This window comes from Podarcis tiliguerta (assembly GCF_965153285.1).
Source record: "Podarcis tiliguerta genome assembly, chromosome: 3".
NCBI classification, from domain to species: Eukaryota; Metazoa; Chordata; class Lepidosauria; order Squamata; family Lacertidae; genus Podarcis; species Podarcis tiliguerta.
Genome location: NC_139536.1, coordinates 6,897,593 through 6,912,062, shown reverse-complemented (window position 1 = coordinate 6,912,062; position 14,470 = coordinate 6,897,593). Strand labels below are relative to the sequence as shown.

The window sequence follows — 14,470 nt, the reverse complement described above, 5'->3', positions numbered from 1 at the left end:
TGGGGGAGATGTGGAATTTAAACTCCCTAAATGAATGGATAAGCAAATTTTCACCTATTGGCATCAGTTCCGATTTGGACCAGTTAATAGAGTATCCTGATATTTTGCCGAAACCATCTATCATTTGCATCAACACAGCAATAGTAATATGAGGTTAAGAAATAAATGGAAGAAGATCATCTGAAAATAAAAACGACTTATATTCAGCTGAATTATGGGCTATTCTGTAGATCTCCCGATATCACCAAATAGCGTAAGGCAGGGGTTGCAAGAAAATATGTACAAATATTTACTGAAGCACTTTCTGAATCCCTTTTGTCCCACCGCCACCTTAACCTGCATCGTTTGTGCCAGATGTGGCCAGTATAAATGGACCCGATACAGCTGTGGCAATACTGGTTGTAGTCTGCACTATGAGAGGAAAGAGTGAAAAGCTAATGAGAGCCTAGCCCTCCTTATTTGGCCCTCCTTGCTGCCACCAAGTGGATAAATTTAATCTCTGGAATTAATTTACAAAGGGTGTGCAGTTGTTCTGTGCTGGGGCTGAAGAACTGGACCAATTCAGTCAATTGCAATGTTAATAAAGTGTTTCCAGTTGAACTCAAGGACCCACAAAGTTTTGTGTCATTCCATTGCTCTATTTTTCTGCACTCTCTGCTTCCCTGCGCACCGTATCTCTGTGTTTGTCTGAGTCTCTGTGCTCCTCTAGTCCAAGAGCTTTTCAAGAAGCGAGGTTGCTTTAATGCCGTGTGATTTTTCTTTTCTTAAACCAGAGCTGTGAAGGGTTTTCTTTTTTAATCCCCTTCTTTGTTTGAAAATAAAAAAAGCATTCCAGAACTGTTTGTAACTTCACAGAGTGTATAAGAGGGAGATTTGGCTTGAAATGTAAAACTGAAGCATTTCCATCCCTGAATACAAACAAACCCAGCAGAAACTAAGCTGTCCAGTGTAAAGCTTGTAATTGTTTTTTGAAATGAAAGAAGCAGAGCAGTTTCTATTTGTTTAGCTTTTCCTCGCCCAAATTAATAGAAGAGAAGAAGAAGAGTTTGGATTTGATATCCCGCCTTTCACTCCCCTTCAGGAGTCTCAAAGCGGCTAACATTCTCCTTTCCCTTCTTCCCCCACAGCAAACACTCTGTGAGGTGAGTGGGGCTGAGAGACTTCAAAGAAGTGTGACTGGCCCAAGGTCACCCAGCAGCTGCATGTGGAGGAGCGGAGACGCGAATCCGGTTCCCCAGATTACGTGACTACCGCTCTTAACCACTACACCACAGAGGGATTTTTGCAATGCCCTGGGCTCCCCCTGAGAAAGAAGAACCAGATAGTATTTGCTAGGTTGGACTAGATGACCCCAGGATCGCTTCACCTCTACAATTCTATGATTCTAAGTGGGTCATTCTCAAGGGGGTTCAGCCAGGCCTTAAATAGACAGCTTCTTTCCAAAGCATTTTGAATTGTCCTGTTTTTACTCCCTCCCTCTAAATGAATATGGTCTTTTTGAGTTGCCTGTTTCAGTGAGCTGAGCACTAATTTTGTGGAGAGCCAGGAATTGGCCCAGAGATTCTGATATTTTGCCAACATCATACTGTTGGAATTTCTTGTTCTGGAGTGGTGTTTTGATTGGTTACTTGGCTTTTAGCCTGGCCAGAAGCATGCATAACTAGATCTCTTAGGGTAATGAGTTGTTCTTTATGAAGGAATAAGAAAGCACATGCACCAAAAATGTTTCTGTTGATTGTTTATTTGTAGTAGTAACAGCTGAAAGGAAGGAAGAGATTCTTGACTTAGCAAGGATAGACTCGCGCCATGTCAGATTCCTTGGAGCCCAAATTAAGAGAGATGATCACTTGAAATTAAATTTCTTCCGTGGATGATCAACCAATGGTCCAGCTTTGAAATTCCTCTCAGTTACTTCAGTTTGCTAAAGAAAAGGGGAGGAAGAGGTGATATTATTCATATTTTGAGAATGTATAGTGTTACATATATGTGCTGGATCAGTTCCAGCACTCATGCTCATAGCATGCCCATTGAAATCAATGGGTCTACACTGAATGACATTGATCACCCTGTAATTAAATAGCTGCCCTTCACCCGACGGTCCAACGGTGAGTTATAGCAATTAACACTCAGAGCTCATCCACACTTGCACTTGTCCCATACCTAGGAAGACCCACACTCTGCTTGACCCACACTTTCTAGCCATGGGTCCACGTGGTTTTCCTCTTGCCCCACAGCATTCACAGGGAAAACCCACTCTTTGGTGCTAAATCAGAGCAAGCATCAACCTGGAGAAAACCCAAATTGCTGTTTGCTCTGTTTGATAAACCCTCAGGGTTGAAAGCATTTTAAAACAACTTATGACCACAAAAATAAAGAGAAGGTACATCTCAGGTGTCAAAAGCCAGAGTCTATTTCAGGCAGCACGAGAGAAGGCTGGTTTACCGGGCCTACTGTGGCATTCCTCACAAGCCTCAGTCGGACTTCAATCAGCCTTCATGCCAGCTGCCCTACCTTCTTCCTTGCAGTCAGTCCAGATGTTGGCCCTGACTATCAGCTTCCTCCTCCTCCTCCAGCTCGGTTTTGCTCCAGTAGAACCAAGAGAGGAGGAAGATGGGGACCAAACAAGAATTAGCTTGGACTGCCTGCCATTGTCTTTGGTGCCAGCAGCAGTAGGTCTCTCTGCTTTCCTCCCTACCAGTCCCAATGGGCACAGTCCACCACTGGGCAGCCATACCCAAAGTATCCTTGTGTCATCCATTTAATTTCTAAATGAAATGCTTTAGCTGAGAATCCTGTATTGCAGGGGGCTGGACTAGATGACCCTTGGTGTCCCTTCAAGCTCTATATTTCTATGATTCTACGTGCAGGCAGGTGACCTGTGCACCCCGCTTTTGCTGTAATAAACATTTACTAATACTGCCTTAATGAGGAATGCAGACTTCACCTTTACAGCAGCGACGGAATCGGCCGCATTTTCCAATGCGCATATATCCACGAGGGCAGAAGGCGAAAAAGCATTTACCACCAGCACTCTCACATAGATTGGTACCATTCTTCCGTTTCATGTTTCCTGCTCAGAGAAAAACAGTCCTGTTACATGGAACCTGCTACACAGAAGTCTAGAAGCATTCACACAAAGCAGAAATGATGTTATCTTTACGGATTACACTGGTGGTGAACATTCGTTTTGGGGATGAATGGGATTTTTTTGATGAATGGAAGCCTTTCTTATTGCTAGTCAGCATGAATCAAACAGAATCTGTAATAACAAGTCCCCGTTGAGTAGCCAGCTATTCATTCATCATTTTTGCCTTTCTGATTTCTCTGGCTTTCATTTCTCCATAGCCAGCAGTTGCCTGGTTGGATGGATGGAAGGTGGAGGAAGACAGAAGCAAGCAGGGGAAAGGCTCCTTAACCCCCCAGCCCCATTATTGACTATAGCATTTCTGTCCCCCATTTTCATCCAAGGAGCTCAAGGTAGCGTAAATGGTTCCCCCTCTTTTATCCTCACAACAAACCAGTGAGGTTGGCTACAGTGAAAAGAAAATACAGTGGTAGCTCGGGATGTGAACGGGATCTGTTCCGGAGCCCCGTTCGCATCCCAAATGGAACGCAAGATGCAACGGCATGACGGCGCGTCTGCGAATGCGCAGGCCGCATTTCGCCGCTACCACGCATGCACGTGACGTCATTTTGAGCGTCTGTGCATGTGTGAGCAGTGAAACCCGGAAGTAACGCGCTCCGTTACTTCTGGGTTGCCGCGGAGTGCAACTCGAATGCGCTCAACCCAAAGCGCATTCAACTTGACTGGCCCAAGGTCACCCAACGAGATGCATGACTGAGTGAAGATTTGAACCCAACACTCTGACCACTGCACCATGCTGCCTGTCTGCATCACTTGCATGTGGAGGGGAAGGCATGTCAAAAGTAAGGTGGGAGTCATGCATTTAAACGCACAACAGAAAGTCACACTGCACTTCCTGGCTTTTTTGTGGCAGGGAACTTTCTATGTGCATGGAAGACCCAACTCCAGGGCCCATAATGGCATCAGATAAAATTCCCTTGCACAAGGCTTCCCAGGCATCCAACAGCCGTCTGTCTGGCAATGTTGCAGAATGTGCACTGCAAGTCCTGTGCTCAGCATTTCCCAAGCAGCAGGAGCAGCTGCAGACTAGGAGATCTCTCTGATGGGCAAGTCTGGGCTCAGGAGTGAACCCACCTGCTCCTTCAGCACCTCCTCTGTTTCCTCATTGTGCTGAGAAGCCACCATGCCACCACCCTCTTAACCAGATCCAGAACTTACATTACATGTTTCATTATTTCGGCTGCTTACTGTAAGCCTTAAGCTCCTTCTTGGACATTTTGCTTTCTGTCCCATCAACAGCAGGGGGCGCAGAGCAACTTTCTGGTTGCACATGGCTCTCTGAGTGCGGGCTTAGCTCTGTGAGGTTCAACATAGGCCAACAACCTCTCTTCCCTCAGACCTAAGACCACCCCACTCCACTGTAACAAGCACAGATGTGTCTGATCCATTGTGTATCCCCCTTACACAGTTCAAATGCTAAAGAAACAAAACCACTCAGGGAAGAATGCACTAGGTGATATCCTATTTCAGACAATTATCTGTGAGATGCTGTACCACTAAATATAGCCTTGATAATCAGATATAATGGAAGACCACTCATCAGTGGCTTCAGCCATGTTTGAAAGCAGTACATCTTTGATGACCACATGCAGGGGACAAGCTGGCCACCTCACATCTTAGCAGGCCCTGCTAGAAATTTCAGTGCTGCAGAAAAGGAGGTAGCTACTTGAGTCCAACTCAGCATTCCTTCCAGAACATATTAGAGAGTTTCAGTGTAATGTCCAAGAGGACCATGCCTAAGAGCATGTACAGACTACTAATCACCATTGAAAATACTATCATTAGCTCATGATCCAGCCAAGGAGCAGTATTTCTAACTGAGATCAATGAGTGACCTCTTCCCAATGAAATGCAGTCCTGCCCACCATATACGTTACAATCACCTTCATCCTCCAAAGCTTCATCGTAACCAGCTGGGTTTTCATCCTGAGGACCATTCAGATCTTCCAAAGCCTCTGCCTCTTGCTTCTCTGCTTGGTCCAGATCAGCTTCATCAGACTGGACAATGCCAAGGAAGACCACAGCAAAGAAAAGACAGATGAACTTCATGGTTCTTCTAAGACGTGTTGTGTGCTGCTGAAAGGAGTCACAAGGATGAACTGGCAATGGTGATGCCTTCACAAAGTTCATGCCTATATATGCAGGTGGGATGCCAAGATGGCTGCCCTAATGGGTCAGGTTTCATTGTCTTTGAAGTAGCTCTCTAGATAAGGGTGTGAAATAAACATGAATATGGCATTTGAGATTACTTCACACTTTGCAACACAATTCTCTTTGATGTTGCCCCTAATCTGTAGACCTTTTGTTCAGTGTTGCCATCTTTGCATTTGCACTGTTGCTAATAACCCTCTCGCTCAACATATGCTTGCCTATTCATCTCCCCATCAGGCAGCTGGCACATTCTTGCCATAATCTATGAAACAATATTTATTCTGATGGTTCTGGGCTCTGAGAAAAAGGGGGGGGGTGGAAGACTGGCACTGGGTGCGTCAATAGCAGCTGCAACAAGTGCAAAATCAAGCTGGAAATGTAAAAGTCTGCTTTTAAGTACAAAAGAAAAAGAAAAACATACAAGATTGGGGAAACTTGCATTAGCTGCAGCACAGGTGAGATTATCTCATTATCTCAGCTCATTATTAGCTAAACAGGTGCCATCAATTGCCTGCTAAGATAGTCTAATATTAGGCTGCAGGAACAAAGAAATAATGAATCGTTATAGTCAGTGTTCTCCCGCCCCCTCCATAAAAATAGATTTGGTACTTGCAATGACCCCTTCATGGATCACTGCCTTGCCATGGCAAAGGGGCTTGAATAACTCAGAGAAGCTATGAGCTATGTCGTGCAGGGCCACCCAATATGGACAGGTCATAGTGATCCACCTGGAGCAGGAACCGGCAAGCCACTCCAGTATCCCTGCCAAGAAAACTCCATGGACAAAGACAACAGGCATATAAAAGTTATAACGCTGGAAGATGAGCCCCTCAGGTCGAAAGGCGTCCAACATGCTACTGAGGAAGAGCGGAGGACAAGTACAAGTAGATTCAGAGCTGATGAAGTGGCTGGGCCAAAGCTAAAAGGTCGCTCAGTTGTGGATATGCCTGGAAGCGAAAGGAAAGTCCAATGCTGTAAAGAAAAATATTGCACAGGAACCTGGAATGTAAGAACCATGAACCTTGGTAAATTGCGGGAGGCAGTGGAAGACAGGAGTGCCTGGCATGCTCTGGTCCATGGGGTCACAAAGAGTCGGACACGACTAAACAACAAACTTGCAATGAAGTTGTTACAGTGAGTAAGAACAAAAAAGATGTCCTGGTACTGCATACCTTTGAGTACCCCCTGGGAAAAATGCACTGGTTATAGTTTCACTCTGATCTACACAGCTTGGGCATTGTAGCTAGTTCTGGACACCACACTGAAAAAGAAGCTGTCCAGAGTAGGGTGGCCAGGTTGGTGAAGGGATCTCCTAATAAAAAATATTGGAAAGCTAGGACTTTGTTTAACCTGGAAAAGGTAAGATGAAGGACAAACAAGGTACGTGAAGTACTAATAGACTGATCAGGATGTTTCAGCCACATGATGGTGAGGAAACAAATCAGCAGATGGGGAGGCAGGGGGTTATTAGGAAGGAGGTTAAGGTACATAGGTGCTGCAATACTGATGAGAGGACCAATATAATTGGAGGCAACGTCAAAGATAAATTGGCCATTAATCTCTAATCCCATATGTGGCGTTATATTGCACTCTTATCAGGGGTGTGAATTCCAATATTTCTCATTAGGAGATCCCCTCACCAGCGTGGCCATCCTACTCCGGACAGCTATATTTGCAACATGGTGTCCAGAAACACCCCCCTCTTTCTCTCAGAGCCCAGAACCATCACAATAAATATTGTTTCATAGATTATGGCAAGGATTTGCCAGCTGCCTGGTGGGGAGATGAATAGGCAAGCATTTGGGGAGCGAGAGGGTTATTAGCAACAGTGCAAATGCAAAGATGGCAATACTGAACATAAGGCCTATAGATTGGGGGCAACATCAAAGAGAATTGTGTTGCAAAGGGTGAAGTCATCTCAAATGTCATATTCATGTTTATTTCACACCCTTATCTAGAGAGCTACTTCAAAGACAATGAAACCTGACCCATTAGGGCAGCCATCTTGGCATCCCACCTGCATATATAGGCATGAACTCTGTGAAGGCATCACCATTGCCAGTTCATCCTTGTGACTCCTTTCAGCAGCACACAACACGTCTTAGAAGAACCATGAAGTTCATCTGTCTTTTCTTTGCTGTGGTCTTCCTTGGCATTGCCCAGGGAGATGAAGCAGATCTGGACCAAGCAGAGAAGCAAGAGGCAGAGGCTTTGGAAGATCTGAGTGGTCCTCAGGATGAAAACCCAGATGGTTATGATGAAGCTTTGGAGGATGAAGGTGATTGTAACGTACATGGTGGGCGGGTATTGCATTTCTTTCAGAGGTGTTCACTCTTTCATTGAACTCAGTTAGAAATACTTCTCCTTGGCTGGATCATGAGCTAATGATAGTATTTTCAATGGTGATTAGTAGGCTGTACATGCCCTTAGGCATGGTCCTCTTGGACATTACATTGAAACTCTCTAATACGTTCTGGAAGGGATGCTGAGTTAGACCAAGGTAGTTGTTGTCAGCATGCAGAGGGTCACAAGGCCAGCTGGCTAGCCCCAGCTGGGTTGTGTCCTTGCACCCATCCCGCTGCAAAGACCCATCAGCCCCTGCTCTGACGTAAATGAGCGACCCAGGCTTCAAAGACAGGGCACACTATCAGCAAAGCAAACTGCGCACACAGAATAGGTGTGAGGCTTCTGGAAGCATACTACAACTACAGATTTATTAATCATAAATCAGGACAAAGAAACATGTTCTCTCTCTCTTTGTCTTCTCGGAGAGATAGAGAAAAGCAAAAGCTATACACACAACGGAAGTTGCTAGCAGGCTGTGCTGGAATGTAAACAGACATGTGACACGCAACAGTTTCGTGTCTGTAACTAAAGGTGGAATGGAATTTTCCAACAGTTACCTCCTTTTCTCCAGCACTGGAAATTTCTAGCAGGGGTGGCCAGCTTGTCCCCTGCATCTGCTCATCAAAGATGTACTGCTTTCAAACATGGCTGAAGTCACTGATGATATCTGATTATCAAGGCTATATTTCAGATAATTGTCTGAAATAGGATATCACCTAGTGTGTTCTTCTCTGTGTGGTTTTGTTTCTTTAGAGTTTGAACTGTGTGATGGGGCTATGCAGTGGATCAGTTTCATTTGTGCTTGTTACAATGGAACGGGGTCTCTTTCTTAGGTCTGATGGAAAAGAGGTTGTTGTAGCATCTAATAAATAAATAAATAAATAAATAAATAAATAAATAATAACTATATACCCTTCCCATCTGGTTGGGTTTTCCCAGCCACTCTGGGCGGCTTCCAACAAATGATTAAAAATACATTAAAACATCAGACATTAAAAACTTACCTAAACAGGGCTGCCTTCAGATATCTTCTAAACAAAAGCTAGAGAAATCAGAAAGGCAAAGTGTGATGAATGAGTAGCTGGCTACTTAATGGGGACTTGTTATTACAGAGTCTATTTGTTTCATGCTGACTGGCAATAGGAAAGGCTTCCATTCATCAAAAAAATCCCATTCATCCCCAAAACGAATGTTCACCACCAGTGTTATGCATAAAGCTAACATCCTTTCTGCTTTGTGTGAATGCTTCTAGACTTCCGTGTAACAGGTTCCATGTAACAGGACTGTTTTTCTCTGTGCAGGAAGCATGCAACGGAAGGATCGTACAAGGCAATGTTGGCGTTCTGGTGGTAGATGCTTTTTAGCCCTCTGCCCTCGTGGAACTACTCGCATTGGAAAATGCACCTTTTCATATCTCTGCTGTAAAGGTGAAGTCTGTGTTCCTCATTAAGACATCTCACGTTTAGCAGAAAACCTTTAAGATATCTCACGTTTAGCAGAAAACATCTCAGACCCACTCTTCCTAGGCATGGGACAAGTGCAAGTGTGGATGAGCTCTGAGTGTTAGTTGCTGTAACTCACCCTATGACCATCGGGTGAAGGGCAGCTATTTAATTACAGGATGATATCTGATGTTATTCAGTGTAGACCCATTGATTTCAATGTGCCTGCCATGAGCATGACTGCTGGAACTGATCCAGCACATATATGTAACACTATATACAGTGGACCCTCCGGATACAAACTTAATTCATTCTGGGGGTCCGTTCGCACCCCAAAAATTACATAAATAGAAGCATGATGCTGCTCATGCACGTGCTGCAAAACCCGGAAGTATACATGCCGTGGACGTCACCCAAATATTCCGTATCCAGAGGGATACATAAGTAGAGGTACGATTGTATTCTCAACATGTGTGATCATGACTAAACCACCTCTTCTTCCTCTTTTCTTTAGCAAAATGAAGTAACTGGGAGGGATTTCAAAGCTGGACCATTGTTTGGTCATCCGTGGAAGAAATTTAATATCAAGTAATCATCTCTGTTAATTTGGGCTTCAAGGAATCTGGCATGGTGCGAGTCTATCCTTGCTAAGTCAAGAATCTCTTCCTTTCAGCTGTTACTACTACAAATAAACAATCAACACAAAGATTTTTGGCGCATGTGCTTTCTTATTCCTTCATAAAAAAAACAACTCATTATTCTAAGAGATCTAGTTATGCATGCTTCTGGCCAGACTAAAAGCCAACTAACCAATCAAAACACCACTCCAGAACAAGAAATCCCAGCAGTACGATGTTGGCTAAATATCAGAATCCCTGGGCCGGTTCCTGGCTCCCCACAAAATTATTGCTCAGCTCCTTGAAACAGGCAACTAAAAAAGCCCATACTGAATATGGGCAGAAGGAAGGAGTAAAATCATGGCAATTCAAAATGCTTTGGAAAGAAACTGCCTATTTAAGCCTGGCTGAATCCCCTTGAGACTGGCCCACTTAGAATCATAAAATTGTAGAGGAGGAAGGAACCCTGGTGTAATCTAGTCCAACCCCCTAGGACTCCCTAGCTCAGTGATGGCAAACCTATTAGAGACCAGGTGCCCAAACTGCAACCCAAAACCCACTTATTTATTGCAAAGTGCAAACACAGCAATTTATCCTGAATACCAAGGTTTTAGTTTAGAAGGGGAGGTTGGCACATCCATGTGGAGAGAGAGAGGAGAAATAAGGTGGTACCTCGGTTTTTGTTCTCGAACTACTTGGAACCTGAACACTTCAAACCTGGAAATGCGTGTTGTGGTTTTCGAACTTTTTTCGGAAGCAGAACGTGCTATTGTTCTTAGTATAACTTTCGTTTTGATTGCCACACTTCCATTTTCAGAGTGACGGAAGGCGGACTGGGCAGAAAGCGAGCAGGCACCTGCCGCCCTCCAGCACTGGGTCCCTCTGCTGCTGCAGCCACAATAGCAACCCCCCCCCCCCTCCTCCAGCTCTGGAGCAGGCAAGTAGGATTGGACTGCTCTGCTAGACAGCGTTGCTGCTTGCATGGGAACAGGAGCTGGATCGGGGCTGCTCAGCTGGGGAGGTGCAGGCTCCATCACACTTTCTATTTAGGGGTTCGTGGCTGCACTCCCCTCAAGTGAGAGGCTACCATCGCACCAGATCCCCTGCAACCCCATGAAGGCAGCCAGGCCGAATAGCTGCTGACGTTGGGGAAGGTGGAGGCAGCCTGGAAGCTGCATCTGAGAGGCCGCCTGAAGGCAGCCAGGCGCTCCCCACCTGAGCTGCCCAATCCCGCTCCTACTTCCATGCAAGCAGGAGCAGGGCAGGGATCTCTCAGAAGTGGAGGTTTTGTTCTTCCCAGCTGAGAGATCCCCAAGGGAAAACCCACGGCCTGGAGGTTGTGGCTCCGTTTTGCGCACACACCCTGACGCCCATCCGAGGCGCTTCTACTCGGACACAAGTTAAACGGAGAACTCGACTCGCACCATCGCCCCAGCGCAGCAGCAGCAGCTAAAGAGCCGCTGGGAATGGAAAGGGAGCTGGAGGAGGCTGTGGGAGGAGTGCAAGCGCCAGGACACACTGAAAGTCTCTCTCTCTCTCTCTCTCTCTCTCTCTCTCTCTCTCTCTCTCTCTCTCTCTGTGTGTGTGTGTGTGTGTGTGTGTAGAAACCCACCCTTCCCGCCCTCTCGGCAGCCTGACGAGGAGGGCAAGTTGAGGTTGGGCGCAGCGCGTAACGGGAGGGAAGGCGAGAGCTGCTGCCATCGCAACCCTCATTGCCTGTCTGCCTGCCTGCCAGCCAGCCACTCTCTGCGCGCATGGCCGGGGTATGTATGTGAAACCCAGTAAAGCCCAGCAGAGGGACCCCGCTTGGGGTGCTTTCCTGCATGGCCCTAATGTGCCCCGTTTTCCTCGGCCTGGTGGAAGGCAGCTGCGCAGCGCTCCACACTCCGCCCGAGTCGCTTCCCATCTCTGGCCAGGGCGTTCAGTTGCTCCCACTTTGTGTGCTTCAGCAAGCAAATTAGAGAGACCCCTCTTAATGAAGGTAACAACGTGGGTTACACTCTTACCTACATTCTTACTGCAGCACCCAGCAGGAATAATCACTGCTGAACGCGGCGTGCCTTTCTTCCAAAAAGATACAAGATATCCAGCTTGGAATATAGGTCTTTAGGGCTGCCATTCAATCCTGTACCCTTTTATCAGGGAGCAATCCCCAGTGGGATTTATTCTAGCATACTAATATTAGACTTACTAATTGCCTTGTAAACCACCGTCTCAAGGCAATTTATGTCTAAGATATTAAATAATAATAATAATAATAATAATAATAATAATAATAATTTATTTATACCCTGCCCATCTGGCTGGGCTTCCCCAGCCACTCTGGGCAGTTTCCAACAAAATATTAAAATAGAGTAATGCATCAAACATCAAAAGCTTCCCTAAACAGGGCTGCCTTCAGATGTCTTCTAAAAATCTGGTACAGTGGTACCTCTGGTTGCGAATGGGATCCGTTCCAGAGTCCCGTTTGCAACAGGAGCAGAACGCAACCCACGTCTGCACGTCTGCGGGTCGTGATTTGCCGCTTCTGCGTATGTGCGTGATGTCATTTTGAGCATCTGCGCATGCGCATGCATGAGCGGCAAAACCCGGAAGCAACCCTTTCCAGTACTTCCGGGTCACTGCGGGACGCAACCTGAAAATGCTCAACCTGAAGCAAACGCAACACAAGGTATGACTGTAGTTGTTGTTCTCTTTGACATCTGGTGGGAAGGCGTTCCATAGGGCGGGTGTCACTACTGAGAAGGCCCTCTGCCTGGTTCCCTGTAACTTCAATGTGAAAGCATCCATGACTGATAGCCATCCAACCTCTGCATGAAAACTCCCAAGGAAGGAGAGTCCACTACCTCCTGAGAGAGACCGTTCCACTGTCAAACAGCTCTTACTGATGTTCAGTCAGACTATCCTTTTGAAGGCATTGGGTTGAGTCCTACTCTGTATCTTATGATACAGTGGTAGAGAAATACTTTTTAAAAAACTGAAAAGATGCTACTCCTCCCCACCCCAAAATAAAACACCCCTAGAAGAGAATTTGCCCTTTTTCCTTGGGATAAATACTTTTTTAAAAACTGAAAAGATGCTACTCCTCCCCACCCCAAAATAAAACACCCCTAGAAGAGAATTTGCCCTTTTTCCTTGGGATAATAACAAGAGAAAGTACTGTGAGGGGGGGGAGGAGAGACTTGGTGCTGTCCATCAGGAAATATCTGTTTCCTGTTGAATGGTTTCTTTAAATGTAAAGGTTCATCATTGTTTCACCCGATGTGTATATCTTTAAGGGGCCAGAGCAAGGGCCAGAGCAAAATAACGAGATCCAGCTTTACAGCTGTGAAACATAGCAGGTGATGCTGAGTTGCATTGATTAAGCTGTGTCAGGAATTGGGTGTAGTATATAAGGAGCAGCACCTAGCTCTCCCATTACCCTGGGGGATGGGTTGGTGGTTGGGTCATGGTTTGTTGCTGATGTATTTAGTGTAAATGGAGTTTTTGTTTTTGTTATTAAAACCTTGTTTAAGTTATTTTTGAGTCCCTTTTTAATGCATGGTCTCCCCAGCAAGCTCTCTGCAGCGCTACTACACTGCAAATAGCCAACATTTCCACCTGCCTTGCCTCATCCTCCACCTGTCAGGGACTGGACTGCTGATGAGAAGAGGCGGAGACCACAGAAGCATTCCAGTGAGGGCAAAGGGGGAGAGAATAATGTTTTGGGCTGGTGGTTTGTGACAGGTCACATTCAGGAGAGAGGAAGGAGTTGGGAAATAATGGGTGGTGAAGGACAGGAGCAGTGCACAGAGGCAGGAGTCAGATCTGTGCAGCAGCCAAGTCACTCGCCATCTCTGGAGAGTTTGCCAGAGCCCCCGTCCTTCCCTAAGAACTAGGCATACTCTGCATGTCGCAGAACAAGGAGCCCAAAGGTCGTTTGCCCTTAGCAGCCACCATAAGCAGCAGGATGGGTCTAATTGCTAGGAAGTAACAGCCAGGGGGCCAGTGGTGCGTTATTCCGAGCAATGCTGGCTTGATCGTAAGGTGTTTTCCCCTGTGTCTTACTGCCTTACTGTGGACAAATAAAAGAACTGAAAAGATCTTTCTCTGCATTTCTGATTTCCTGGACAGATAGCCAGGAATTGTCAACAGCACCCACTCCTAGGAGCCTTCATTAGGGAGCTGTTCCCAGAGAAAGAACTGGGAGGGAGGAGAGGCGGGTTGGTTTCCCCTCTGGTGCCCCACATCCAACCCAATAAACCTTCAGAAAGGAGCTCCTGCCACAGGCAAGATGTCGATGTGTATTTTAATGAGCTGAAGTCATGAGGATTGAGAAGAGTTTGTGTATGAATTCAAAAGGGCTTAGTTTATTTTTTTGTTTCCTATTTTGTTAATGCTGTTAAGATTGTTGTATAGACTGTGAATGCTGTAGTACTTTGTGAATCCCATAATATGACTTCTGTTGTGATTATGCTGCTTTGCTTTTTGTTGTTGTTGTTTTGTTAATAGTGTTTTACTGATTTGTTCATCATTCTATATGATTTGTGATGTTCTGTTATTGTTATTTGCTCTTTCAAAGCTGCTTTGAGATTCATGTGGATGAACAGTTGCATAGAAATAAAATAAATAAAATCAAATTAAGAAATCAAGAAAATTGAGACTTTTTCGGATAACTCGGGGCACTGGGAGAGTTTGTAGTAGTAGTTACAACAGCAGTGGTAGTTCAGCGCTAGTGATAACTAGGAGTAATTGAGTCCCTGGAGTAAGAATGATTGGATGCAAACTCA

The 14,470-nt window shown here is 45.6% G+C and overlaps 2 protein-coding genes across 2 annotated transcripts in view; one reads left to right on the top strand and one right to left on the bottom strand.

Annotated features, from left to right (window-relative positions):
- Nucleotides 1-1,051: 1,051 nt before the first annotated feature.
- The window catches only part of BLK (BLK proto-oncogene, Src family tyrosine kinase), an 819,573-nt gene continuing 806,154 nt past the window's right edge, over nt 1,052-14,470 (bottom strand). Inside the window, exon 14 of the mRNA XM_083432681.1 lies at nt 1,052-1,135. The gene's annotated coding sequence lies outside the window, so the exon portion shown is untranslated. The remainder of the gene's footprint in view (nt 1,136-14,470) is intronic.
- On the top strand, nt 7,313-9,790 carry LOC310673796 (uncharacterized protein). The gene is made up of 3 exons (XM_083432358.1): nt 7,313-7,574; nt 8,944-9,069; nt 9,599-9,790. Exons 1-3 carry the CDS (start codon nt 7,328-7,330, stop codon nt 9,604-9,606), a joined length of 381 nt encoding a protein of 126 aa, XP_083288484.1. The 5' UTR covers nt 7,313-7,327; the 3' UTR covers nt 9,607-9,790.